Source organism: Danio aesculapii, chromosome 17 (genome assembly GCF_903798145.1).
Source record: "Danio aesculapii chromosome 17, fDanAes4.1, whole genome shotgun sequence".
In the NCBI taxonomy this organism is placed as follows: domain Eukaryota; kingdom Metazoa; phylum Chordata; class Actinopteri; order Cypriniformes; family Danionidae; genus Danio; species Danio aesculapii.
Genome location: NC_079451.1, coordinates 3,914,299 through 3,941,059, shown reverse-complemented (window position 1 = coordinate 3,941,059; position 26,761 = coordinate 3,914,299). Strand labels below are relative to the sequence as shown.

General features: G+C 38.9%; 1 protein-coding gene across 1 annotated transcript in view; it reads left to right on the top strand.

Moving 5' to 3' along the window:
* tiam2a (TIAM Rac1 associated GEF 2a) overlaps positions 1 to 26,761 on the top strand; it is a 148,080-nt gene that overhangs the window by 40,627 nt on the left and 80,692 nt on the right. The window contains 7 exon segments of the mRNA XM_056477615.1: positions 8,762 to 8,844; positions 9,639 to 9,756; positions 9,758 to 10,744; positions 17,057 to 17,537; positions 17,667 to 17,836; positions 18,376 to 18,600; positions 25,361 to 25,546. Coding sequence (XP_056333590.1) covers positions 9,646 to 9,756; positions 9,758 to 10,744; positions 17,057 to 17,537; positions 17,667 to 17,836; positions 18,376 to 18,600; positions 25,361 to 25,546 — 2,160 coding nt within the window. The 5' untranslated portion in view covers positions 8,762 to 8,844; positions 9,639 to 9,645.

The following is a 26,761-nucleotide window of genomic DNA, read 5'->3' as shown; positions in this document are numbered from 1 at the left end:
ATAATATTTGACTAGATATTTTTCAAGACACTTCTATACAGCTTAAAGTGACATTTAAAGGCTTAACTAGGTTAATTAGGGTAACTAGGCAGGTTAGGGTAATTAGGCAAGTTATTGTATAATGATGGTTTGTTCTGTAGACTATCAAAAAAATATATAGCTTAAAGTGGCTAATATTACTGACCTTAAAATGGCTTTTAAAAACTAAAAAACTGCTTTTATTCTAGCTGAAATAAAACAAATAAGACTTTCTCCAGAAGGAAAAATATCACCAGACATACTGTGAACATTTCCTTGCTCTGTTAAACATCATTTGGGAAATATTTAAAAAAGAAAATAAATCAAAGGGGGGCTAATAATTCTGACCTCAACTGTACATGGTCAGCACATTTTAGCTCTTATGTCTTATGTTTTATATTTTGTTACAGTGTCATCCTGTAACTGTTTTGCCGCGAATGAAATGTCCCAAACACTATTTTAACTGTCCAAAATGGGCCAAAAATGTTGCTTTTACTGATAGTCAAAACATGTTCGAACATATGTGTGTGTGTTATTAAAAAGCAGGGGAAAAACTGCAGTGTTCAAGGCAGAAATAAAGAGCTTTTCATTCTATTACACAAAGGTGACTTGATTGTGTTTTATGGAAATTCGGACCACCAGTCCACATATATGGACATCATTTTTCCCTAAAAGTACATTATATCAAAAGACGATACTTGGTTTTATTCTAATTTGGTTCCAGTAAGCCCAAATAGCAAAGAGAAATAAAAAATGCATGTAAAAAACAGCTTGGGCCTTAAGAGGATTAAAAAAATATATATATATATTATTTTCTGGTTATTTACACTTTTGAGTTGCATTATGGGACCTTAATCATTCTTCCAGCAACTTTTAAGCTCGATAAGTTTGAAAAAGTGACTTTTATTAACAATTTTTAATAGTTTAAAGTGATCAATTGTCTGAGTTGGTGTTGTATATTACGTTACAAAGCCGTTTCTTTAGTCTGATTAAATTTTTTGGTTATTTCCCAGTACTGGGTTGTGACTAGAAGCGCATCCGCTGCGTAAAACATATGCCAGAATAGTTGGTGGCTCATTCCGCTGTGGCGACCCTGATAAGTAAGGGACTAAGCTAAAGGAAAATGAATGAAATCTTTGGCTACACACGAGTAGCAGTGCGGTATAGCTGTATATCGGCACTGGTGGGAGGCGTGCGTTGTGCCTTGTGTCCCACCAGTGACGATATACAGCCAAATCGCACTGCTACTCATGTGATATTGCGTTTATTCAACAATTTAACGACACAATCGTATATATAAAAAAGAAAATCAAACACAGAGTTTAAAAAATCCTTTTGTATGAGGAACTACTTTCTTCCGCCATTCACATCTGCAGCTGACATCAAAACAGCAGAAGCTGTTACTAATTCACCAACGTCACTTTAGAGCTAGTGTTTGAATGATTCTCTAGCGTAATGTCTAAAGTCATGACAAAACAGCTGATTTTTGCACACGTTTTAAGATTATAAGGCTGAACTACATGAATTGCCATCAGTCTACAGAGATTTCCCAGTATTACTGCATAGTTGCAATCTAAACTACTAAGCTCTCACATTAAAAAAAGCCTTAAAAGTACATTATGTTGTCCAACTGCTGCAATATTTGTCAAACTGTGGTGAGTTTATTGATCAGCTGTCACTCATATGTGAGCGGAGTAATACAGAAGGGTGAGGAGGCTGTACCAGTGCTGATATTGCAGAATATCGCACGGCTATCAGCCAATCAGATACGAGAACCAAACACTTTGTCCAACTGTAGAGTTGAATTTTCAATACTAAAAGTGGACATAGCAGAGATCAAGCTCCCATAATGCAAATCATAACCGTAAATAAACACTTTAATATATGGAAACGGTTAATTAAAACTTGTTACAGCGTGAAGTAATGATGGAAGTGAATGTTTCTACGAGCAGTTGCCCGATCTTTCCAAAAGAGTGTAGAGTTGAGAACTTGGGTAAATGTTTGCCTGCTTTACACCAACAGAATGAATATACCAAGTCCTCTGTCGTGTCCTGCTAAGGACAAATATGAAATGCTCTCTGAATCCAAACACTGTTCTCAGCTGCTGCTGTCAAGTCACGGGGATGGTAATATGATGAGGGAGAAAGTGATCTGGGGGCTGCAGGTCTAATAATAAAGCATTCTCTTATGTAACAGCAGGACCCGCTTATCTTTATGTGATTGAGAATTATTGTACACAGTTTAGAGAGTGACTGTGTTGGAGGCTGCTTTAGAGTAGTAACACCTTTGTGCGGTTTCTCAGCAGGATTTGTTTTGGCTCACAAACTTCTGTACTAATAACTTTTATAGATCGTACACATTCAGTTCTTGTTAGCTTTAACCAAGCAATTGTAAAAGCAACAGTTTAAAGGATTGGGTTGACACAAAGGGATTAGTGAAAAGCCAGGATTAGGTCATAGTTCAGGTAGGACAGTTAAGTATTTTATTTTTTAAAGGGCACCTATGGTGAAAAATCTACTTTTCAAGCTGTTTGTGTGTAAGTATAGTGTATAAACTGTCATATTGGGGTGAAATAAACACACCCAGTCCTTTTTTTTTTTTCAAATTTAACAACATAAAAACAGTGGACCAATTGGAGCGGTTTTCAGATCGACTGCAACTTTACGTAGGAGTGCGGTCCCCCCGCCCACCAATATTGATTGACAGCTGCGCGTATTAACATGTCCGGTAGTCACATGTATAATCATATCATCAAGACAGGACGAGCGCAAAGCAACTGGGAATAAATGGTGTGTTCAGTTCGCTAGGATCATCAATCATCATCAAACGTGATCAAGAGTGAGTTTCACAAGTTTAAAATGTTTTAAAACAGTGCACGTGTGTAATGAATTACAGCGATTCACTTCAGCTTTACTTCATCAGCACAGCTGCATGTCAGAACAATTATAAAGGAAGACGCTTCAATCGCGGTGTGTGGACGTTAAATCAGGTTTATTTTGTACATTAATATAAGAGATATCCATACAGCAGTGGAGATTACCAGTATCATGTCACATATGCGTGCAAAACGAGTGCAAAGCTTAACGCGCTGTCTCTCTCTCTCTCTCTCTCTCTCTCTCTCTCTCTCTCTCTCTCTCTGTGTGTGTGTGTCTGCGTGTCTGAGCTATGTGTGTGTGTGTGTATGTCTGCGCTACGTTTGTGTGTGTGTGTGTGTGTGTGTGTGTGTGTGTGTGTGTATGTGTCTGCGCTATGTGTGTGTGTCCTTGCTGTGTGTGTGCGTGAACTTTGTAATGACATTGTGTGTAACTCATTGTTGCAAATCCTCAAAAAATGCATCAAATACTGATTGTTAAAGTTCTTACTGTAGTATTTCTCACACACGTTAGGTGAGATCTGCTTTCTGAGGCAGCCCAGGGCGGCGATTGCTGACAGACACGTGGGAACGGTGGGCGGGGAGGACTAGCCTTAAAGGCCCAGTGCAAAAAAACAGCAAAACCTTTTTTCCAGCTATAATACAGACACTTCAAACAGCTATAATAAATAATCTGATGAGTGTTTTGAGCTGAAACTTTACAGACACATTCTGGGGACACAAAAGACTTATATTAAATATAAAAAGGGGTAACCTACGTGCCCTTTAACATAAACGGTATACAGTTGTTGCATCCTTTTAGATGTTAATATTAAACTAAGGGTATTTGACATAACATATAATAGTTGAGTGTGTTTGTGTGACAAATGAAGGGAGAAAGAAACAACTGAAAACCAAATATCTCTGCAATTGTTTATTGCCCATACTTCCAGTGAAACCAGTGAAAATATATGATACAGTGAAAGAAATTATTTACAATAAATAAATGATGAATTACCTGTGGGAGAGGAGGTAGATGTGCTTAAATCAAAGAAATACATATAACAAAACTCATTAACTGTTTTCAACAAACTAAACTAAATATGTCAAGCATGAAAAGAAACATCTTCAACGTACCAAACGTCTTAACTAAACTACTCTAACTAAAAACAAAGCAGCACATTCTCCTGAACCTAGTGAACTAATACAAAAGATAAATCTCGGTGTTGTATATGTATATTGCGCGACTTACTCCTACAACCTCCCGAGGTATCACTCAAATACATCAGTTAACTGGACAAGTTCAGTGAAACACATTCAGATCTCAAAACTTTAGACGAGAGAATTAACCACAAGCAAAACATTCTCTCAGACTAGCCCTCGCAAGAGAGACTGTCCTCACAGAAAGAGTAAGAGCGAAAGATGGAAAGAAATAGAGAGAGAGAGATTGCCATTGCAGTTTGGGCTCGGCTTTTAAACGCTATGCCGACCAGTAGTGATGTGGCGTTGTGCGCCGAGGCTTCGAAGCATGTATCAAAAAAACGATACATCTCGCAGTGAAGCGGTGTACCGGAGCTTGATTCGTTTTGCCATCATCACGTGATCAGTGACGTCCGAAGCTTCATTTTCGCCTATACCCACGTGACTGCTTCGAATTTTGATTCAAAGGTTTAAACACCCCAATGGGTTAGTAAAGTGTATAGCGAGAGATTAGGCGTCGATTACATACGTTTCTACTGTTTCAAAGCACTGCACCGGTCCCACACACCAGTAATTAAACTAAAATACAATAGTCATTTATAGTAAAAAGGTTTTGAAGCATACTAAAGTGTTTTAAAGTAATTTTTTACAACTACCTTTAAATAAATCCACTGCATATAGTGGTATATTGTTTAATAGAGGCCGGCTAGCGAGCGCAACCTGAAAACATTACTCACATAGCCTCGTCCTCAGAGCATTCGCCTCCCATGCAGGAATTGCTAGTTCGATCCCCACTTGGAACGGGCATGAATCGAAGAGTTTAGATGCAAAAACCTCTATAAGCCATTTGATATTTTCTTCTAAAATTAACATTTTTCTCCAATTCTTGTGTGTTGGCTCAGTAATTTTACATTTATAGTGACGGATAAGTTATTTTCATTGTCTTTCAAGTGAAGTAACTGAACAAACATAGAAGGCTGAGAAAAATTCTCATTTTTTGAGAACATTTCGGATGGCATTTAAAGGTTTTTGCATCTGAACTCTTCATTTTATATCCTGTAGATTCCCAAATTAATCCAGCTACCAAATTGAGAGCCCATATAAATATGATGATAATTTGAATTACTGGTTAGTGTGGATAGAATAGGCAGATTCTGGTTGTACTTAAGCGATCTTCTTATCTGCGACCATGTTTGACCATGTCAGGAGTTTGGGTTTTCTGGTCTGGTAAGTTAATCAGATAAACAGGGTTACAAAACTCTTGTTCAATATCTACTCACATAGCATCTTCAGATTTATGGACCCAGTCTAGAATGATCCTATTGCCTATGTATGATATTTAAAATTTGGTAGAAACCAAAAAACCTTCGGTGTCCATCTTGAGACAAAACAAAGGCTCTGATATATTTGAAGATAAGTCCGTGCACATTTCTTTTAGTTGATTTGGCACACTTTTTTTAATGTATGTGTAAAGTTACCGTTAGTATTGCATTAAAATAAGTTATTGATTTTAAAAGTTAGCATTTTCATGCCTTACTGCAACAGGCTAATTAAAACCTGTGCCCTTTTTATTCTCTGTGTAAATTCCATTAGCATATTCCTCCTCGCTCTGTTCTGTAGCAGGATTATTCTCTAATTGGCAGTGATGTTAAGCAGTGAATCTAGAGGTCAAAGAGGGGAGATTTGGTAAAGACAGATGTCCGACTAATTCTCACCTTCGATTTAGCCCTGTAGCTTTCTTCCAGTAAGCCTCAACAAGACTTCAGTTTGGTTTTCACAGGCTATCTTGGATTAAAATTCCTGTTCATTTTAAGCATTGCAGATTAGGCATGGGATGATAACCAATTTTAAGGTGATTTAGAGCAGCAATCACGATACCGTGATACCGTGAAACTGACATATTTGTCCAAGGTAATCACACTGTCAGAATCTTATACCGGCCCATGCCTATTGCAGATGCTTATGTATATATTTGCCCAGTAATTTGGTACTTGAATACTTGGGTACCTATCTAATGCAGCGTGCAGGACTTTTCTTAAAAAGGAAGACTTATCATATGGATGATAATGCCAAGACTCATCAAACTGAAACTATAAAGGAAGGCTTTATTTTCTTTCTTTAAACGCCAATTGACCTCGACCCTATTGAAAGTCTTTGGGACATGCTGAAGTAGGCTTCAGACACAAAGGAGAGTGTTTTTCTTTCTTTCCCAGGGTCAGGTGGTGACCATCTATAACATAGGTCTCAAACTCAATTCCTGGAGGGCCACAGCTCTGCACAGTTTTGCTCCAACCCTAATAAAACAATCTAGACTATTAAGCAGGTGTGATTTGGAAGTGGTTGGAGCTCAAATTTGCAGAGCTGTGGCCCTCCAGGAATTTAGTAAGAAATTAGTAAGATCATATGATTATAAGATGGCATTGTTACAAAAGTCCTCAAGATTTGCATTCATTTTGACTGAGATATTGTATTGATAAAGCAAGGAAGCACCCCACCATGACCATGAGATGAATATTTTCTACATCGGAACTCATGAAAAAACAAAACCGTAATCCTCTGCTTTATCCACATAGTCTTTGGCAAGCTTTAGACAGCTCTTCTTGTAGTACAGTGGATTTTTCTTGAAGTCATACTCAGCATCATCTACAGCAGGGGTCACCAATCTCTGTCCTGGAGGGCCGGTGTCCCTGCAGGGTTTAGCTCCAACTTGCCTCAACACACCTGGCTGGGTGTTTCAAGTATACCTAGTAAGACCTTGATTAGCTCATTCAGGTGTGTTTGATTAGGGTTGGAGCTAAAATCTGCAGGACACCGGCCCTCCAGGAACAAGTTTTGTGACCCCTGATCTACAGGATAGTACAAATTAAGTCAGAAATGAGAAGGATTTTAATTGTGTTTTCCGTCAAATTTAGGTTTGCACAATTTTCACCACGTATTTCAAGTTGGGATCATAGTTGGCCAAGCGACGGAGCTTGGAAAATGTGATTTGGGAATACATTTTGCAAAGTGTAAAACTAATTAAGCCATGTTAAATGTCTCCAAGCTTGAGGACTTCCATTTTGGGTTGCGTATGGAGTAGACGTGCCAGCTTGTCAAGGTGAGATGCTTGACAACGAAGTTGAGGAACCAATGGCAGTTTATTAAGAGTATCATCTGGCAAGCAAAGGTCGAAACAGGAACAAACAGATGTAATCAAAAGTGTGATCAATAAACAGGAATGGTCGGGACATGCAGCAAACAACATAAACAAAGAAACAAAGCAAAGGTCAAACATGGCAAGGCATGGGAAAATGCATTGTAATGCTCACTAAACACTAAACAGTCTCAGTTATGACATGTGGATGTCTCTGTGCTGTGTTTATAGTCTTTGAAAACAGTCCATAATGATCTTCCGGCTGTGTGTGTAATTAGTGGCAAACAGGAACCGGTGTGTGGGTGGTGCATGCTGGGAGGTGTAGTTTGTTAACATGGTGTGTATGTAGTTCTCCAGCCATCCACAGCCGCTAGATCGCTGGTGATCATAACACTGCTCATCGTTCCGATAAGATTACTTTTGGTGACGTGACTGCAGCCATAATTTACCAGACCCCCACTGATTGAGTGATGAAGTCAGTTATAATAGGAGGCCATGATGGACAGAGGCCAGTGGGCAAATTTGGCCAGAACAATAGGGTTAAACCCTTTTTCGAAGGACATCCTGGTATTTTAACATCTCATCTGAAAGACTGAGCAGTATAGAGTCCCCATCAATATACTGGGGCGTTAGGACCCACACAGACTGCAGGTTGAGCGCCCCCTTCTGGTCTCACTAACTCCACTTCCGCCAGCAACCTAGCTTTCCCATGTGGCCTCCCATCCAGGTACTGACCTGGCACAGTCCCGCTTAGCTTTAGTGGGCAAACATGTCAGAGTTGCTGAGAGCTAGCAGTCGGAGCTAGGTAAGACAGTGTAGAGCATTCAGTTTAGATTAATTAGGATTGCTTTTAATTCAATACTTGAATACTACACTCACTAGACAAGCATAAAGCACTGTTTATTTCATTTGTATCTATCTTTATTCTATGTATGCTTGTGATTTCTGTATTATATTGAATGCAAAATAAAAGTGTTACTTTCAAAGTGATCTCAGAATGCACTTGATTCTATCTCTCTCCTGCTCCTAAAGCGGATTTTACTTCTTTTAATACCTGTTACAGCATCTCTTGGCTTGTATACAAGTGTTCTTGGATACGTGGAGGACGCTGTTTTCTTAAAGGGATAGTTCACCCATTAATGAAAATGCCATTTTGATCCAAACACTGGAAGCTGCAAAGAATGTTTGCTGAAGAACTGCGTGTAACAGACTGTGTTGTAGGGTTGATATAGTCCTGTGGATAGTTCTAGGAGCAAGTTCTGACCACAGCTTTATTTGGTGTCCAGCTCTTTTTTTAGGAGTGCAGACCAAAACATTTCTGGAATTTGTGTATTGAAAAATAAAGTAGAATCTGTTTTTGAGATGAGTGGTGCTTTTATATTTACAGCCTATAGAGGATATGAGAATGTCAGTTGCTTTTTTGGAAGTTAGGATTTAGGTCTTAAGCTGTCATTTGCTTGAGATGATGAAAACTTTTCAGTTTTTTTGTGTACTGTGATATATTTAAACCTTTTAAAGTCAACGCATGTCTTAATGTGATATTTTTTTTTGTCCCACAGAAAACCACTAGAGAGCGGAACTGTAAGAGGGAGAGAATGATGGCTGTGCAGACAACAAGGCCATAAGAGGCCTGAATACACTAGTAAGTTTGTATATTATTATATATCACTGCCATGTGCCTCATGAATTGTTGTGCTGTATAATTTACTGGAAAATCTCAGTCATGTGACTCTTAAATTCACAACCAGACTAGTTATAATCTCAAAGCCTGTACCACAGAAAAGCAGTAAAATGTGACCCTGTATATAGCCAAATATACATTGTATGGGTCAAAATGATCAATTTTCCTTTTATGCCAGAAATCATTACAGTAGATATTAAATAAAGATCCTACTTTAAATATATTAAAACTCCATTTTTAGTTAGTTATTGTGCATTGTTTAGCACTTCATTTGGACATTTAAGTTTAAGTTCAATGAAATATGTCCCAGCATTTTAATTTATATCTGATTTTCAAGTTGTATTTCAGCAAAATATTGTCCTAACCCAGGGGTGTCCAAACTCGGTCCTGGAGGGTCGGTGTCCTGCAGGTTTTAGCTCCAACTTGCCTCAACACACCTGCACGGATGTTTCTAGAAAGCCTAGCATAAGCTTGATTAGCCAGCCCAGGTGCGTCTAATGAGGTTGGATATAAACTTTGCAGGACACCGGCCCTCCTGGACAGATTTTGGTTACCCGTGTCTTAACCTAACAAACCACCTGTCAATGGAAAGCTTATTTATTTAGATTTCAGATAATGTATGAATCTCACTTTTTTAATAACACTTATGTGGTCCAGGGTCACAAATAATTAGCAATTTTGACAATTTAACACTTCAAAAGTGAAACCAGAAAGAAAAAGAATGTGTGACTGACCGAATCGTTCTCTTGATCTAGATCTGGGATGGGAAACTCTGAGAGTCAGTATAGGATCCAGGGCACTAGAGGCAATAGCTTTATTATCCCTGACCGACAGAAACCCTGTTCATTCAACATCCACTCCAGCAAAGAAGACACTTTTATCACCTTTGGGCTTTTGGAATGCTGGTCCAAGATTTTCTGGATTGAAATCCAGAAATGAAGGTGAAGCTTCCTCCACGTCAAAGAGCAGCCGGGCGTTTATATCCCGCCAATATGACTTCATCAACCAGAAACTAAAGAGTGGTAGTCAGTGGAATAAAGTTCCTGAGGAACTGTTGCCTGGTGGCTGCTTGATGTTGTCTTCGGAAAATGACTGCTTGTATCGCAGTCACAAGGAGAGGAGAAAAACATGTAATAATTATGCTGTTAATGCAATGAAGACACCTGAGAGAAGTCTCAGACTTGAGGACCTTGAAGACCAGAGCAGCCCTAGGGTTGTTATAAAGAAAGATGGTAGCGTACGTGTGGACTTTAGCAACAGTCCCAATAGTGCCCTTATTTTAAATGATTGCACTGGACCAGTTCAGCTCATCAAGTTTTCCCCAACCATGGAGTCCACTTGTAGTTTATCTGGTGCAGCTCCCTCGTTAGATTCTCATATTGGAGCAGCCCAGCCAATTTCCAGTTTGAAAAGCAGCAAAGGTAGCTCTCTGAGCTCAGATGGCTCCTTGTACGACTTGCCTTGGAGGACCAGCGTTGAACTTAATGATTCAGACAATGCATCCCCTGACCAGCAAAGACAAACTGTTTCTACAAACACAGGCTTCTTTGATGAGCAGTTGCCAGCCATTACTACAACCGACCTCTACAGGGATCCCAGAATTGCTTCCACCTTCCCCACGGTCAAGGATTTGCAGTGTTCAAATGACAGCCGTTTACACCACAGATCCTCTTTTGTGTCTGTAATGGAGGAACTCGGTTCAGAAGGTGTCCCAGAGGAAAAGCAGTACTCCTCCTTTACCTTACCTTGCCGGAAATCCAAAGCTTTTCCAGAAAATAATGGAAAGAAAGTGTCGATTAGGAACAGATTTAGACGCATCAGTGACTGGACCGGAAGTCTGACCAGGAAAAAGAAGTTTCAGGTAAGAAAGCTTTGGATGGTTGTTCGTATTTAAGCTAAACCCTTTAAAAGTTGATGTATACAGCCAACAACAAAACTTGGTAGAAACTGTAGGAGGAACTATGGCATAGCCCTGAACCCTTCAGCTCTGCTCGGGGGGACCCACTAGCAGCAGAGTTTATCTTAAGAAGCTGCATTAGCTGACCAGCCTGTTTAGTTTTGGTTAAGTTTGCATTAATCTTGTGATGTGAAGGCAGCTCAACTTTAATTACTCATTAGCCACTTTCACACAGTGAGACCGGTAAATATTTGGAACGACTTCACATGTAAATAAAAAAAAAGCACTGTTCACACAGGTATAGACGTTACAGAATTTTTCCGGAAAAGACCGTTCACACATCCATTCCAAACTACCAGTAAATTCTGACATCATTAACCAGAAACGAGCTCTAAACGGCTGCGCTTGTATTTGTAAACATTTGACTACATTACGAACTCTGTGGATGGATCAGTATAGTGAACAACTTCGATGAAAACATATCGAGGAACACTTTCGCATGTCGAGATGGTCATAGTATGTGTGTGTGTTTCAGTTCGATGGCACCCGCTTCACTCGTCACAGTAAACATGACGAGACCAATATGGTTAGAGAATCAAAGAATTCTATAGCAATGCATGCATAAAACTCAATACATAATAAGACAGTGCAGTACACCATATGAAAATGGCACAAATAATGTCCTGTGAATGTGTAGGTTAATTCAGAGACCACTCTGTCTGCCTTTTTATACACAAAATGGGAAATTTTGAGTGTTATTTTGTGTTTCTGTGGCATATTTCAAAGATTACAGCAAATCTCGACATTGATTTAAGCCATTTACCATGTAAGTTACCATGGTAGTCTGGTTTTGCCTTAGTGTTAGTTACCATTTTGGAGGTGTAATTGATCAAATATAACAAATAATTGCGTTCTTGATTAGTGTCAGACATCACATTGTGAATATTTGCTTTAATCTAGTGAGTTAATGTTTTGTTATAGTGGTTATTGTAAGTCTCTAACAAATAATGCAGAACATTTGACTGTTCCTTTGTGAGATGATTTGATGCTCGGTTTTCCTCTGTGTTTTGCATGAAGGTGTGGCTTGTGACTTGCTTTACCCTGCAAGAAAACCACATGGTTTTGGTTACAATTTCTATACAACAGAAATCTCATATAACAAGAGAGCCTTTCAAAAAGGAGGAAGTAGACATGTTAAGATTTACTGGAACAGGTGAAACAAGTTAGAAAAAAACTTCTGAAGGTCTTTTAGAAGATACGATTTGGAGTGAGGCATTTACGGGAATGGGATGTGTGGAACTTTATTATTTAAATATAGGACATCTACATTTTATTTAAGACAAAGAAATGGATAGATAGATAGATGGAGAGATGGATGGATGGATGGATGGATGGCTTGATGATAGATAGATCAACTTAGATGGATGGATGGCTGGATGTATAGATACTGTAGATGATCTTGTAGACAGATGGATGATCATGGATGGATGGATATATAGATAGATGGATGATCTTATAGATGGATGGATGGATGGATGGATAGATGAAATTGGATGGATGGATAAATGGATGTATAGATAGATGATCTTGGATGGATATATAGAAAGATAGGTGATCTTATAGATAGATAGATGGACGGATGGATAGATGGATAAAATGATAGATAGATGGATGGATGGATGGATGGATGGATGGATGGATGGTTGGATGGGTGGATAAAATGATAGATGGATGGATGGATGGATGGATGGGTGGATAAAATTATAGATGGATAGATGGATGGATGGATGGATGGATGGATGGATGGATGGATGGATGGATGGCTTGATGATAGATAGATCAACTTAGATGGATGGATGGCTGGATGTATAGATAGATGATCTTGTAGACAGATGGATGATCTTGGATGGATGGATATATAGATAGATGGATGATCTTATGGATGGATGGATGGATGGATGGATGGATAGATGAACTTGGATGGATGGATAAATGGATGTATAGATAGATGATCTTAGATGGATGGATATATAGAAAGATAGATGATCTTATAGATAGATAGACGGACGGATGGATAGATGGATGAAATGATAGATAGATAGATAGATAGATAGATAGATAGATAGATAGATAGATGGATGGATGGATGGATGGATGGATGGGTGGGTGGATAAAATGATAGATAGATAGATAGATAGATAGATAGATAGATAGATAGATAGATAGATGGATGGATGGATGGATGGATGGATGGATGGATGGATGGATGGATGGATGGATGGATGGATGGATGGATGGATGGATGGATGGATGGATGGATGGATGGATGGATGGATGGATGGGTGGGTGGGTGGATAAAATGATAGATAGATAGATAGATAGATAGATAGATAGATAGATAGATAGATAGATAGATAGATAGATAGATAGATAGATAGATAGATAGATAGATAAAACGATGGTTGGATGGTTGGATGGATTGTGAGTACAACAGATAAATCAGCTAATGACTTATATTGTAAACACTGGCATGAAACATAAACATCATCAATATGTAAAATTATGTTGATATGCCCTTCCGATAAGATGTTGATTATGAATAACCTGAATAACGCATAGGTACACAGGAACATTCAGCAGTAAGATCACATCACCAGTTTAAAACCTTGGCATATCCAAATTTGCGTATTTGTCAGATGGGCCCTCCACTGAATTTTTGGAAGTGTGCTCCTTACCAAGAGCAGAAGGGAGTTAATGCTGATATTAATGTATCTGATTTTCAAATGACATTACATTTAAAGCACTTGCATGGTGAAGCAGGATGGGGTAAAGAGATATGCCCAGAGATGTGAACTTTAGCTTACTGTCATACTGTATACTAACTGCAACTGATTTCTTTGTTTGTTTTATTTTGTTGCTATTTGAATCATCAGTTTTGTTGCTCAAACATCTAACCCTGCAATTTTTTCCTCCCAATAATGCGGATAATGTAATTGAATTTTTTTGCAGTAGGTTAGATGACAAATAACAGTCATTCAAGCATCTTTACATAACCCTTTCTACTTGACGGTTGTTTTTGTGCATCCACCATCTTTGTACTTTTTATCCATGTTTGTAGTTCTAATTGAATTCTCGTTTAACGCACAGTGTATTATATTTCTCTACTAATAACCACAAAAAACAAATTGAGTTAAAGAGATCGTTTCACTATTTACTCACCCTTGAGTGGATCCAAACCGTCATGAGTTTCTTCTGTTGAACACTGAAGAAAAAAAATTTGAAGAAAGCTGAAAACCTGTAACCACTGACTTAAGCCCTGGTCAGATCACACAATTTTGTCACGATTTCAGCACGGTTTCCTTGACATAGGGTGTCATAACACAGAACTCAATCGTTTTTTCTTGTGTAATCTGGTATAGTTCATGACAACCGAAACCATGTCTGTGACGCCTCACGACACCATCGCAGAAAGTCTAGCATGTTTAATTTTTCCCTCAATCTTCACGACGAGTTCCGTCACATATTATATTCTATTATATCCGCATGTGCTGCCGTTAATCAGTCGGTCAGGTAATCAAAAAATAGGCTACATATTTACTTATGGGTGGGTCTCGGGTGGATAAGATCAGTCATTGCAAACTTTAACTACTTCCTCTAAAATATTAAAGTGTTTTGAGTAATTTTATCTGACAGACTGGCCCAAACATACATATATCTCCATTCTTACAACGAGTTTCTGAGTTCTATCAACCTTCCAACAGAGTTCGTTCTTCTAATCTGGAAACGTGTTCAATGCTGCTAAAACATTGTAAAAGCCTGTCCTGCTTATTCAAATGACTTGAAATAAACTAATTAAATTGAAACTCACCAGCAATGGATGATTTTGTCAATAAAAATGTTAAATATAAGTTTATCTGAAACTGTGAAAATTTCACTTTAATTTTATTTAGGCTAGATTTTATTTTATTTAACAAACCAGTTTTGTGCTTAGATGCTGAAGCATTGTAGATTAGATTTGAAGCACTTCACCTTTAAAATTAAGATGTAAATTATACCAAACGAAATTCATTTTTAGATATTTTTTTCCTAGGAAAATATACGAACTCTATTTTTGCCCGTCCACTACTCGGGTCGATGAATAGTTTTGCTCCGTGGAAAAAAGCATGTAATTATAGCTTACTGTAATTGTTGTATCACAAACCTCCGTCATATATTTGCTATTTTTTAATGTGTCATAATTTTAAAGATTACTTCTTGAGCATCTGATTTTTCCTCAGTGCTGATGTGCTTTCATTTTCTCCATCTCACTCGTGTTTATTAGGCGACTCTTGGCTGGAAATTATGCATTTAGATTTAAAAGAAAATATATTTTATATTAAAAAAGGTAATACACGTTTGATCCTGTCAGTGTCATAATGAATGCTTCTAAATAATGTAGCCTATTTGTCAGCGAGCATCAGATTGAAATTAATAATAAGAAATATTGTTATAGCAACACTTGTGACTGCTTTGGGAAATAACACTCGTCGTAGACATCACAGGATGACTGATCATGAAGGAACGTGTAGTCTGGCACATTTGTTACCCACGACAAGTCAAGATTTTATCAAGAAAAAATCGCGTAATCTGACATAGTGACTTTCGTAACCGACAATAAAAATTATGTGATCTGACCAGGGCTTTAGTCGGAAACACAAATACTGAGAAGTCAATAGTTAGACACCTCCATCTTTCTTCTGAATATCGTCTTTTGTGGTCAACAGAAGACAAAAGGACAAACCGGTTTGGAAGAAGTGAAGTGTGAGTAAAGGATGACAGAATTTTCAGTTTTGGGTGAACCATCCCTTTATATATTGTGGGACTTTTGCATGGACAAGCACCATATAAACGTTCTTCAGAATATTAAAATAGGAAGTTTGATTACGTGTTTCAAAAACGGATAATTTGATGGCCACAAGTAACCCGGGGCCTCATGTGTCAACGCTGCGTACGCACAAAAACTTTTCAAAAAAAAGATTTCACGCTCATGTTTGGATTTACTAACGATGAAATGAACGTGAGAATGTGCGTTGGTCTACGCCAACTTCATATCTGGCGTACGTGCATTGCTTGTGTGTGTTTGTTTTATTTCTATTGGCGACTCCTAGAGACAATTGTGTTAAATTGCACACTACAAAGTATCTTTGAGCCATGCAATGGCAGCTGTATGGGACGGGATCATCCGCATGCGCAGCAGGCATATAAGGTTTCCATACCATACAGTTGACCAGCCAAACATTAAAGCGCAATTTGCAGCAATCGACGGTTTTCCCAATATAATCGGAGCAATCAACTGCACGCACATTGCTATAAAGGCGCCATCTGAAGATGAATTCGCATACGGGAATCGGAAACATTTCCATTTAATAAATGTGCAAATAATGTGACGCTCAAATGCGCTAAACATAATACACACACTTATTAATGATTCCTACTTGTCTTCCTCGTGATGAAGAGTAGGCAAAATCTGATATGTAGTTCATCAGACGCTGGATTCGAACCGGGTTCATGATCGATCGTGTCAAAACATGTTGCTGGCGCTTATTTAAATAATACGAGCTACGCCACTCACGCTACTGTTTGCCCCTCTCTTTAGTTATGTTGTCTCTGTCGATCCCGCAGTGATAGGCGGGAATCACTCAACTGGCTCATTCCAACGAGGTGTGCTATTCGCACTTAGCCTAAATAGACACTACAAAATTTTACACCTTTACATGGGACCATTTCTTTTTTAATTCACTCACAGTGCGATGTTCAGACCCCACTGCGTTAACCGCGTCAGCTAAACTCTCTCACTCTATTTTTTTTTCTTTTGTTATTAATTCTGGAGGACAAACTTGCAAGTAACACAGCTTTTCTCCGGTCTACCTCCGAAAGGAGCACCTCCAATTCACATTCTGTTCAAAGTTTCTCTTTTTGCTTGCTTTTGCCATTGCTTTTTCGTTTGATTTCACCAAAGTAGAGTCATTACCATATTTATTAGGGGGAGGAGGCAGGGAGGGGTTTTGCGCTCGTGCATGTGCGCTCAGTTTCACGTTAATTCGGATGTACAAAGAGAATTTGCGTGGGATTGCGCGTACGCAGTGTTTCATCTGAATTTTTTACTGCGTACGCACATTTACAGAGTTGTGCAGACGCAATGTTTTAGTATGAATTCAACGCAAGTCTTCGTACATGAGGCCCCAGAACTTCAGATTACAGCATTATTATCACCTCCTCGTTTCCTGTTTTCTGTAGGAGCCCAGATATAACGAGCCCGTCGATTGCTTTGACAGCGGTGTGGATGGACTCACTGCAGATACCAGTTCCCCCTCTCCGGTCTCCAGCCTCATGGCTGCCTCCAGTGGCATGTCTCAATCCTGCTCACTCTCTCGTTCGCTGCACAGCCGCAGCGGCTCTGCCGGTGCCCTTAATTTGGGAAATGACGTTCTAAGGCAAAACATCTACAAGAACTTCATGATGGAGTTAAAGACTGCTCGACTTCCAGCAGAAAGAGGAGCTGAAGATTGGCGTGAGAGCTCCTCGGAGGAAACGGAAAGCAGTAGTCAAGAAATCCTGGGGTCTCTGGAGCAGCTGGATTTGCTGTTCGAGAAAGAACAAGGGGTAGTTCGGCGAGCTGGGTGGCTGTCCTTCAAGCCCTTGCTCACTGTACACAAGGACCGCAAACTGGAGCTAGTGGGCCGTCGAAAATGGAAGCAATTCTGGGTCACTCTCAAGGGTAAGTACACTATGATTACTGTAACTACCACAGTGATTTAAAGAACAGTGCCACTCACCTTTATGCAGTGAACACACAACACAACTGCTTAAAGTGACTGATGATGACCCGATTTTGCTTTTCTTGCAGGTTGCACACTGCTGTTTTATGAGACCTATGGAAAGGCATCTTCAGAGCCAGAATCTCCATGCTATGCCTTGTTCGCAGAAGACAGCATAGTCCAGGCTGTTCCTGAGCACCCTAAGAAGGAGAATATCTTCTGCCTCAGTAACACCTATGGCGATGTCTACCTTTTCCAGGTCAGATCAAAAACCTGAATTCATTCATTCATTCATTTTCCTTCAGTTTACTCCCTTATTTAATAGAGGTCACCACAGCGTAATGAACTGCCAACTGTTCCAGTATATGTTTTACATAGCGGATGCCCTTCTAGCTGCAACCCAGTACTGAGAAACACCCATACACGTACTCATTCTCATACACTACGGCCAATTTAGTTTATTCAATTCACCTATAGCGCATGTCTTTGGACTGTGGGGGAAACTGGAGCACCTGGTGAAAATCCACACAAACAAGGGGAGAACATGCAAACTCCACACAGAAATGTCAACTGGGCCAGCTAGGACTGGAATCAGCGACCTTCTTGCTGTGAGGGGACATTTCTAATCACTGAGCCACAGTGCCACCACGTAGACAGTTTTTTTATTGTTAATTATATTGACTAGTCATTTCAGCACAAATCAAATAACCATATTTGAGATACTGGCCCTATTTACAGCCGTTTTGTAGTTTAAAAGGTCATGTTTACTCCCTTTTTTTCTTTTTTTTTCGACTTTAGGCCTCCAGTCAGACTGACCTAGAGAACTGGGTAACTGCCATTCATTCAGCAAGTGCCTCTTTGTTTGCGAAACGCTACGGCAAAGAGGACACGCTGCGATTGTTACGTGGGCAGATTCGTGGCCTTCTCCAGAAAATCGACATGGATGGCAAAATGAAGAAAATGGCCGAGCTTCAGTTGTCCATTGTTGGTGACCCCAAAAACAGAAAAGCTATTGAAAACCAGGTAAGGTTTATTGCAGTCATCCATTGTAATTGGCAGTGGTCTTAAACCCAATGCTTTGGAGAGCCAAAGCCCTGCAAAGTTTGGAAGTTTCTATTAATCTTATAGATTTCTAGTGGATCAAGTGTATTTAATCAGTGTCGGAGGAAAGCTGTGGCTGTGTTTCACCCCACTTTAAGATATGCACTCACAAATATCCCATTCGAGGGAATCCCCATCACTATTTCAAAGTCTGTGCACTCCCCTCTGTCAGTTATATGAGGGAAGTTGACTCTTGTACTTTGATTCTTGATAGTCTGCTTCATATATACTCTTCAGCACCTATATATCCCACAATGCAATATCATTGTGATGTCACAACATTCCCAGTGGATTCCCAGTGCTAGTAGTTTTTCCAAGTGTTCAAGGGCTTAGACCTGTGATGACAAATTTCTGATATCCTGCCAGTAGTGGACACTTGTGTAATGTAATCGATGTGGTACATCCAAGTCAACGAGACGGAAGTTAGCAAGGGAAGGTCATAAATATTTGGACTGGAACGCAGCTTGTGTAGAGCTGTGGCCCTCCAGGGGTTGGGTTTGACACCAATGGTATTCGGTATTTATTAAAATTTAATTTGACAAACCGTTTAATGGTTGCTTTATTAGCCTAATGGGATAGTTCACCCAAAAATGAAAAGTCTGTCATCAACTGTGCATCAGTGGAGTTGCTCTTCAGCTTTTTTGCTTTTGACATTCGATGTTTGATATTTACATTACATTGAACTAAACTGAACGTCAACTGTGACGACTGAACTGAAGCACTTTTGATGTACTAGAACTGCTCTGTTAAGCTGCTTTGACACAATCTGCATGGTAGAAAGCACTTTAGAAATAAAGATGAATTGAATTTACTCGTTCATTAATTGTTTCAAACCTTTATGAGTTTCTTTCTTTTATTAAGCACAAAATAAGATCTTCTGAAGAATACTGGAAACCTACAACCACTGACATCCATGGTATTTATTTTCCTACTATTGAAGTCAGTTGTTACAGGTTTTCAGCTTTCTTCAAAATACTTCATTTTGTTCATCAGAATTAAGAAACCCATAAAGATTTGAAACCACGGTGAGGTAATAGTGAGGAAATGTTCAACACCAGTTCCACCAGTTAACCCCCTCTGTTAAGTGCAAAAAAGGGTATATTGAAGAATGTTGAAGAACCTTTAACCAGTGTTGGGGAAAGTTACTTTTGATAGTAATGCATTACAATATTGAGTTACTCCCCCCAAAAAGTAGCTAGTTGCATTACTTAGTTACTTTTTATGGAAAGTAATGTGTTATATTACTTTTGAGTTACTTTTGCGTTACTTTTCCCTTCCTGGCTGAGGTTTGATCTCTTACAGCACTTGCAGGTGAGAAGCTCTGCATTTAACAGCCACCTATAGAACCTACACCTTCATTTTCCTTTAAAAAATGTAGGATACAATTATATTTTGAGGACTTTCTAAGCCCAGAGCTCTACATACTGTATATACAGATTAATGAAGGCATGTAAAGTAATGTGTTTGCTACTTTTGAATGTTTTGTGTTGTTAGTTAAGTAAATTCACTGTCCATTAAGATAAAGACTGCATTAAAATCTAAGAGCACTAACAAGACAATTGATATTAAAGCAAAAACTGATTTTAAACCTATAAAATGAACAGTAAGACGCTAAAAACATTCCCAAATCAAAATAAATCTTTGAGCTTTATACATTGAGTAATTTTCTTCACGTGGCCTTGACTAATGTGTAAATCGTTTCCCAAAAGAGAGAAAATCTGACTATATTACAAAACGTAGCCGCTTCTACAGTAACGTTAGACAGTGTCTGCACCTCCTCAACAATAAAAGCAATCGCCATTTTTCAAATGTAATCAAATTAATTGATTTACCTGGAGAACGTGAACTGATGTCAATCATTTGTTGTTTAGCTGGAGGTGGGGTGCGGGTGTAGGGCTTCGCATCCTGTTTTGTTTTTTGTTTTTCGATGTCGTTTTTCTCGCAGTTGTCAAGAGTTTTACTTACACGTAATCTACACTTAACGACAATCCACTTGTTTTCTTTAATGAGTTCAACATAACAAGAATTAATTGCAGAAATGAAGTCTCCGGCCTGCCATTGTGTCTGTAGTGATGATGGGCGATTTGCGAATGAAAAGTTTGTTTTAACCGGATCTTCTAAGTGAACTGGTCGAACCAGTTCATTAAATTGAACGGAGTTGACTTGAAATGGTTGCGTCTTCAGTACTAATGTAATATCTCAGCACTTTATCACGTCCTCCAACCCACCAGGGGGCGCAGATATTGCCCTATTCTCCTCCACATTAGATGGCGGTAGTGGCTCTTGTTCCTCTAAACTCCCCTGTAATCAGCCTAATCACCACCACCTGTTCTTTGCTCTATATAAGACCGCTTCATATCCTGCTCTGTGTTCAGTCCTGAACTCTATCTCTTGCTGCCTCGTCCAGAGTCAAGCTATTCTCAAGTCTGTTTGCTTGCTATATTCCTGTTTGATTGTTCTGAGACCCTCGTGTCTATTTTATTTTGTATGTATTTTAGGAAGCTCGGCTTTCCTATTTTTGTTGTACTTTTTCAACCCTGGCTGTAGAGAGATATATTGTCTCTCCTTTTTTGTAAAGTTCTCTTCAGTAAAGACTGTATTTTTTTTTTTTTTGGAATTCATACGTTGTGGACTAACTTTGTTTCTCCTCTGCTCTTGGGCCACCAGTTGCTGACTTAGTTGCAGAGATGTATAAAGTACTAGAGATGCAGACTTAAGTAAAAGTACAAGTACTCTCTCAAAAAGTGACTTGAGTAGAAGTAAAAGTGCTCTTTAAGCACTATGCTTAAGTGGAAGTACTAAAGTATTCAAAAATTTTTGTACTTAAGTATTGCAAGTAGTTTATTTCAAAATTTACTACTCAAGTACTGAAAGTAAAAGTACAAGTATTGTGTAATGTAGTTATTAAAGAATGCAGTCAAAAGACATCATATTGTTTTGTTTATTTTAAAAATCTTTTTTTGGGGCACGTGATTAAGCAGAATGAAAAGAAACATGGCTTACGAAACTGTTTTTCTCTCGCGCTTCAACCACAGATCTGACAGATTACAACAGCTTTAACACTCACCTTTCAAAGTTGTGTGTCACAAAAACAGTCCATAATCCACTCAAAACGCTATTGAAACCCATTTTCAGAGCGCAAATTACTGGTTGTAAACACTGTAAACGGATGTTTACAGTATTGCGACATCGCGCATAGGAGATAAATGACGTCAGTACGTAATAACCGGTTATGATCTATTACTGATTCGATAACGATCATTTTGACACCCCTAGTAACGAGTAACGATGCAGCTCATAAAAAATCTATTGGAGTAAAAGTATTCAACTCATCAAAAATATGTACTTAAGTAGAAGTAGGAGAAAAAAACAATACTCCAGTAAAGTACAGATGCTGTCTTTTAGTACTTAAGTACAGTAGTGAAGTAGTTCTACTTCGTTACTATACATCTCTGCTTAGTTGCTGACCAGTTAGCTCATGTAGTTAAAACTACTGCTAACCACACCGTAGACCCGGGTTCGATCCCCACTCAGATCATTACAACTAACATACCGGATACCCACTCTGACTCTAAATAAACCCATATCCTGAGTTATTCAGTTACTAGAACAGTACACTGACTCATCTGCTGTGAAAAAAGAGACCTGATGATGAGTGCAAGTCGACTGTCTGTTCCCTCTAAGGTCATTTTTATTCGCAATGTATTTTATAAAAGCCAATTAAGCAAGGTAAAAAGTAACTCGCGTTACATTTGTCTAAAAGTAGCTCTAATAATATGACTTATTTTTAAAAGTAATGCGTTACATTACTCGTTACTTTGGAAAAGTAATATTATTACGTAACGCACACTTTAACCATTCGCCTTCCATAGTAGAAAAAACAAATACAATTGAAGGTTTCACATTTCCAAAAGTCTTAAAAGTAAATTTTGTGTTCAACAGAACAAAAAAAACCCTCAAACTGGTTTGGAAAAGTCAAGGGTGAGTAAATAGTGACTAAACAGAGAATTTTTAACTGTCCTCTTAATATATGTGTATGTTTGATATGTTGAAATAGAAAATACAGAGCAGATGTCTTAATGTCTCTTAAACTATAAAAGATTTGAGTGATTTTGTTTGGGGCTTTGTCATGAGGGGTTCGGAGATGTCCTAATCCCTTCGTTTTGTCTGAAACTGTGAGGTATATCATCAAGGGCTTTGCCATGTTAACAGAAGGCATGTTGATCTACTAGGATGCACGACCCACATAGCTTTAGTTGACTAATGTAATTAGAAGTTTTTCCCTCTCCCTGATAACAATCAAACCAAGACTTCATGGGAAATTCTAGAGCTGATGCAAAGGTCAAAGGGGGAGTCAGGGGCTGCCAGGCGCTGGATGAGAGATTTGGTGAAGGGGAAGAGGTTAGAATGGTCTGAGAAACCTGACCACTTTGATCTGTCGTCTCCACAAATCAGTGCCAGCTGAGCAGTTTGAAGTCTCCACTGACCTCCCCTTCCCCCTAAACTCAATTATAATTGTTTTACATCTTCAACACTAACACTAAAAGCTTTCTATATGAACCAGAGAAATGTTCAAAGAAACAAATGAAGGTTAAAGGTGTAGACCTGTTCAATTAGCACTGAAATAAGAAACAATACCCATCCAGAAGTTGTTCTAGTTAGATAGTTTTCACACAATTATTTCAGCAAGCTAAATGAAATTCAGCCAGGCTATTGCTTGTCTTGTTTACTTCAGCATCTTAAAGTTTTTTGAACGATAAAGTGATAATTGCTTTATAAAATCTTTGCCTTCACTGTACCTTTTAAACACTTTGTTTCTGGGTACACAATCATAGAAAATGTCTGGGATCCAAAGCCTTGCACAAGCCATTGTGTTCTTTCAAGTGTCCGAGGCCCCGTTTACACTACTACGTTTTAGTTTTAAGGCGCATAAGTTTTGCTACGGTTACGCCATCCGTTAACAATACCTCAGAATTTTCGAGCGCCAAAAACTGAGCATTTTGAAACGCTGGAGAGGCCTTTTATTTATTTTTTTTATAATTATTTTTAAGGGTTTTTCACCTTTAATTTGCATAGGACAGTGAAGGTTACAGACAGGAAAGTATTGGGAGTAGAGAGAAGGGAAGGGTCGGCAAAGGACCTCGAGCCGGGAATCGAACTCGGGTCGCCGTGAGCACCATGGTGCTATATGTCCGGGCACTAAACCACTAGGCTACTGGCACCGATGGAGAGGACTTTTTTTATTCTAAAATGCTGCTGCTCCGTCTCAGTGTGGATAGGGGAAAATGGAGACATTGAAAATGGAGGCGGGGCTGCAGACATTCGCTGAAAAATATCTAGTCAGATATTATGTGCTGTCATCATGGCTAAGATAAAATAAATCAGTTATTAGAAATGAGTTATTAAAGCTATTATGTTTATAAATGTGTTGAAAAAAAATCTCCTCTCTGTTAAACAGAAATTGGGCAAAAAAAATAAACAGGGGGGCTAATAATTCTGACTTCAACTGTATATGTTTTTGTTATATATTGTACTGCTGTTTAGATTCGATCACCTAATTCTCCCCAATGTTTCATAGGATGAGTAGTTCAGTGCTTCATAAAAGACACACTTAATATTGACTCAACTATTTCCTTGCCATTGATAAGATGTCTTGTCCTTTATGAGACGCCGCTTCCCTCCCATTGTCAAGTTTTTACAGCAATCCATGTTCTAGGTGTATTACGGTAAGCAAAGACATAGCACATGTCCTGTATAAATTATGAGACTTCTGGTCTTCTGGGTATGAATATAAAGATGACAGTGTAGATCAGATTATATCCAAAAATGAAGACAGGCAGGCACTGAAAAGACATTCATGTTTGGACCATTTCAAATCTAACCAGGATGGAGAATTTAGTGGAGAAAGATCCCTTTAGGGCAGTGGTCCCAACCCCTGATCAATAGGTACCGGGCCGCACAAGAAATCATTAATTATTTCTGTTTTATTTATTATCTGAGTCTGAACTACCTTTTATTTTGACAAATCACTGTGTTCTCTTTGTTATGATTAGAAATGTGTTGAAATAATCTTCTCTCTGTTAAATAGAAATTGGGGAAAAAATAAACAGGGGGGGGGGGGCTAATAATTCTGACTTCAACTGTATGACACCATTTTGGATATTTTCACCATTGGTGTTGGCACATTTTTAAAATAACAACCTTAGAAGGTGTAGAATGGGCCTAAATGGTACATTAGTCGTGACTGTCAGTCAAACCTCACTCCCTGTTTTAGGTGGGCAATTCTTGGCTGCAGTGTGGAACAACCTAGTCAAACTTCTGCAGTGAGAGTAAGACTAGAGTTTTAAAAAATCTGCAAACTGACATTCTTCATGGTATTGTGAATAATGGCCCTGGCATGCTCCTCTCTGTATTTTCATCTGTTTTGTCAAAAGAGCAAAGCCCTAAATTCCAGGGTTTCCCCTATGAGCTATTTATTTTATTACAACAGATAATGGCTTTTGCGGATTAGAGGGAAAAAAAAGTCCCATTATGCCCCTCTCACATCTGAGAGCAATTACAGCCACAAACATCCATGACTCAGTCTGTTTCTGCCACTAGAGATAACAAAAAGCATCATTGTGTTTGTCACTAGTGGGAGCAACACTCTTTCTCACTGATCCTTCCTTTAATTTGTGGACAGATTCAGCAGTGGGAACAGAATCTTGAGCGCTTCAACATGGACCTTTTCCGCATGCGATGCTACCTGGCCAGTCTGCAAGGAGGCGAGCTACCCAACCCGAAGAGCCTCCTAGCCACGGCCAGCCGCCCCACCAAAGCTGCACTAGCGCGATTGGGAATCTTCTCCGTCTCCTCCTTCCATGCACTGGTTAGTAGCCTTGACTGTAAGCTAGAACTCATATTGATTGGTGCTGATCATTCCATTGTGGTGATCCCTAATAAAGAAGATGTAAACCTGAATGAAAGCAAATGTGAGATCAGTGGATTTAACTGCCAATAGACCATTTTGAGGGATGTAAACAAAAACAATGGTCCCAACGTATTTCCTGTTTTACATTTTTAATTTCTATGGCTTCCAAATATTCAAAAAGAGCCACACATCGATAAATAATGCTATGATAGCTGTTTTAACATTAAGTTATGACTGAATTGCCTCTTGTGACAGTTATTAAATAGTTTGATAACAAGCAGGAAATGTTCATGGGCCAATGACATGACACGACCACATAGAAATGGTCCATACATGAAATTTCTTTCCCCAACCTCAACCTTTTTATCAATGTGGTAAAATCAATGCTTGATAATTTTACCATGGCCCGGGGGTGGGTGTATGTAGATTGCTAGGCGACCATCAACCGTTTTCTCAGATGATGACAAGCTGACAATACATTGCTGCAACTCTGATACAAGTTTTGTTTATAGAGAAAGTTAAAAAGCACTGGGTGTTCTGTGCTGGATATTATTGCCTGGACGGTGCTAGCGTGTCACGCCACATGTGTACATGACTCCCAATATGCGCTCAAACCGCATGTCTCCATTGGAAATAATGAACATGTGCGCAGAGAAGACGCGATATGTAAACATAACAGTTCAACATAACAAGAATTAATTGCAGAAATGAAGTCTCCAGCCTGCCATTGTTTCTGTTTCTGACTGTCTGTAGTGATGACAGGCGATTTGCGAATGAATTGTTTGTTTTAACCGGATCTTCTAAGTGAACTGGTCGAATCAGTTCATTAAATTGAACTGAGTCAGCGTGAAACGGTTGCGTCTTCAGTACTAACATACCGGATACCCCCTCTGACTCGAAATAAACCCATATTCTGAGTTATTCAGTTACTAGAATGGTACACAGACTCATCTGCTGTGAAAAATACAGACCTGATGATGATGATGATGAGTGCGAGTCGACTGTCTGTTCCCTCACAGCACGCTCTGTCATTGAGTGTGTTATTCAACCTGAACTAAGGTCATTTTTATTCTGTAATATATTTTGTAAAAGCCAGTTAAGCAAGGTAAAAAGTAACTCGAGTTACATTTGTCTAAAAGTAACTCAAATAATAATCATTCATTCATTCCTTTT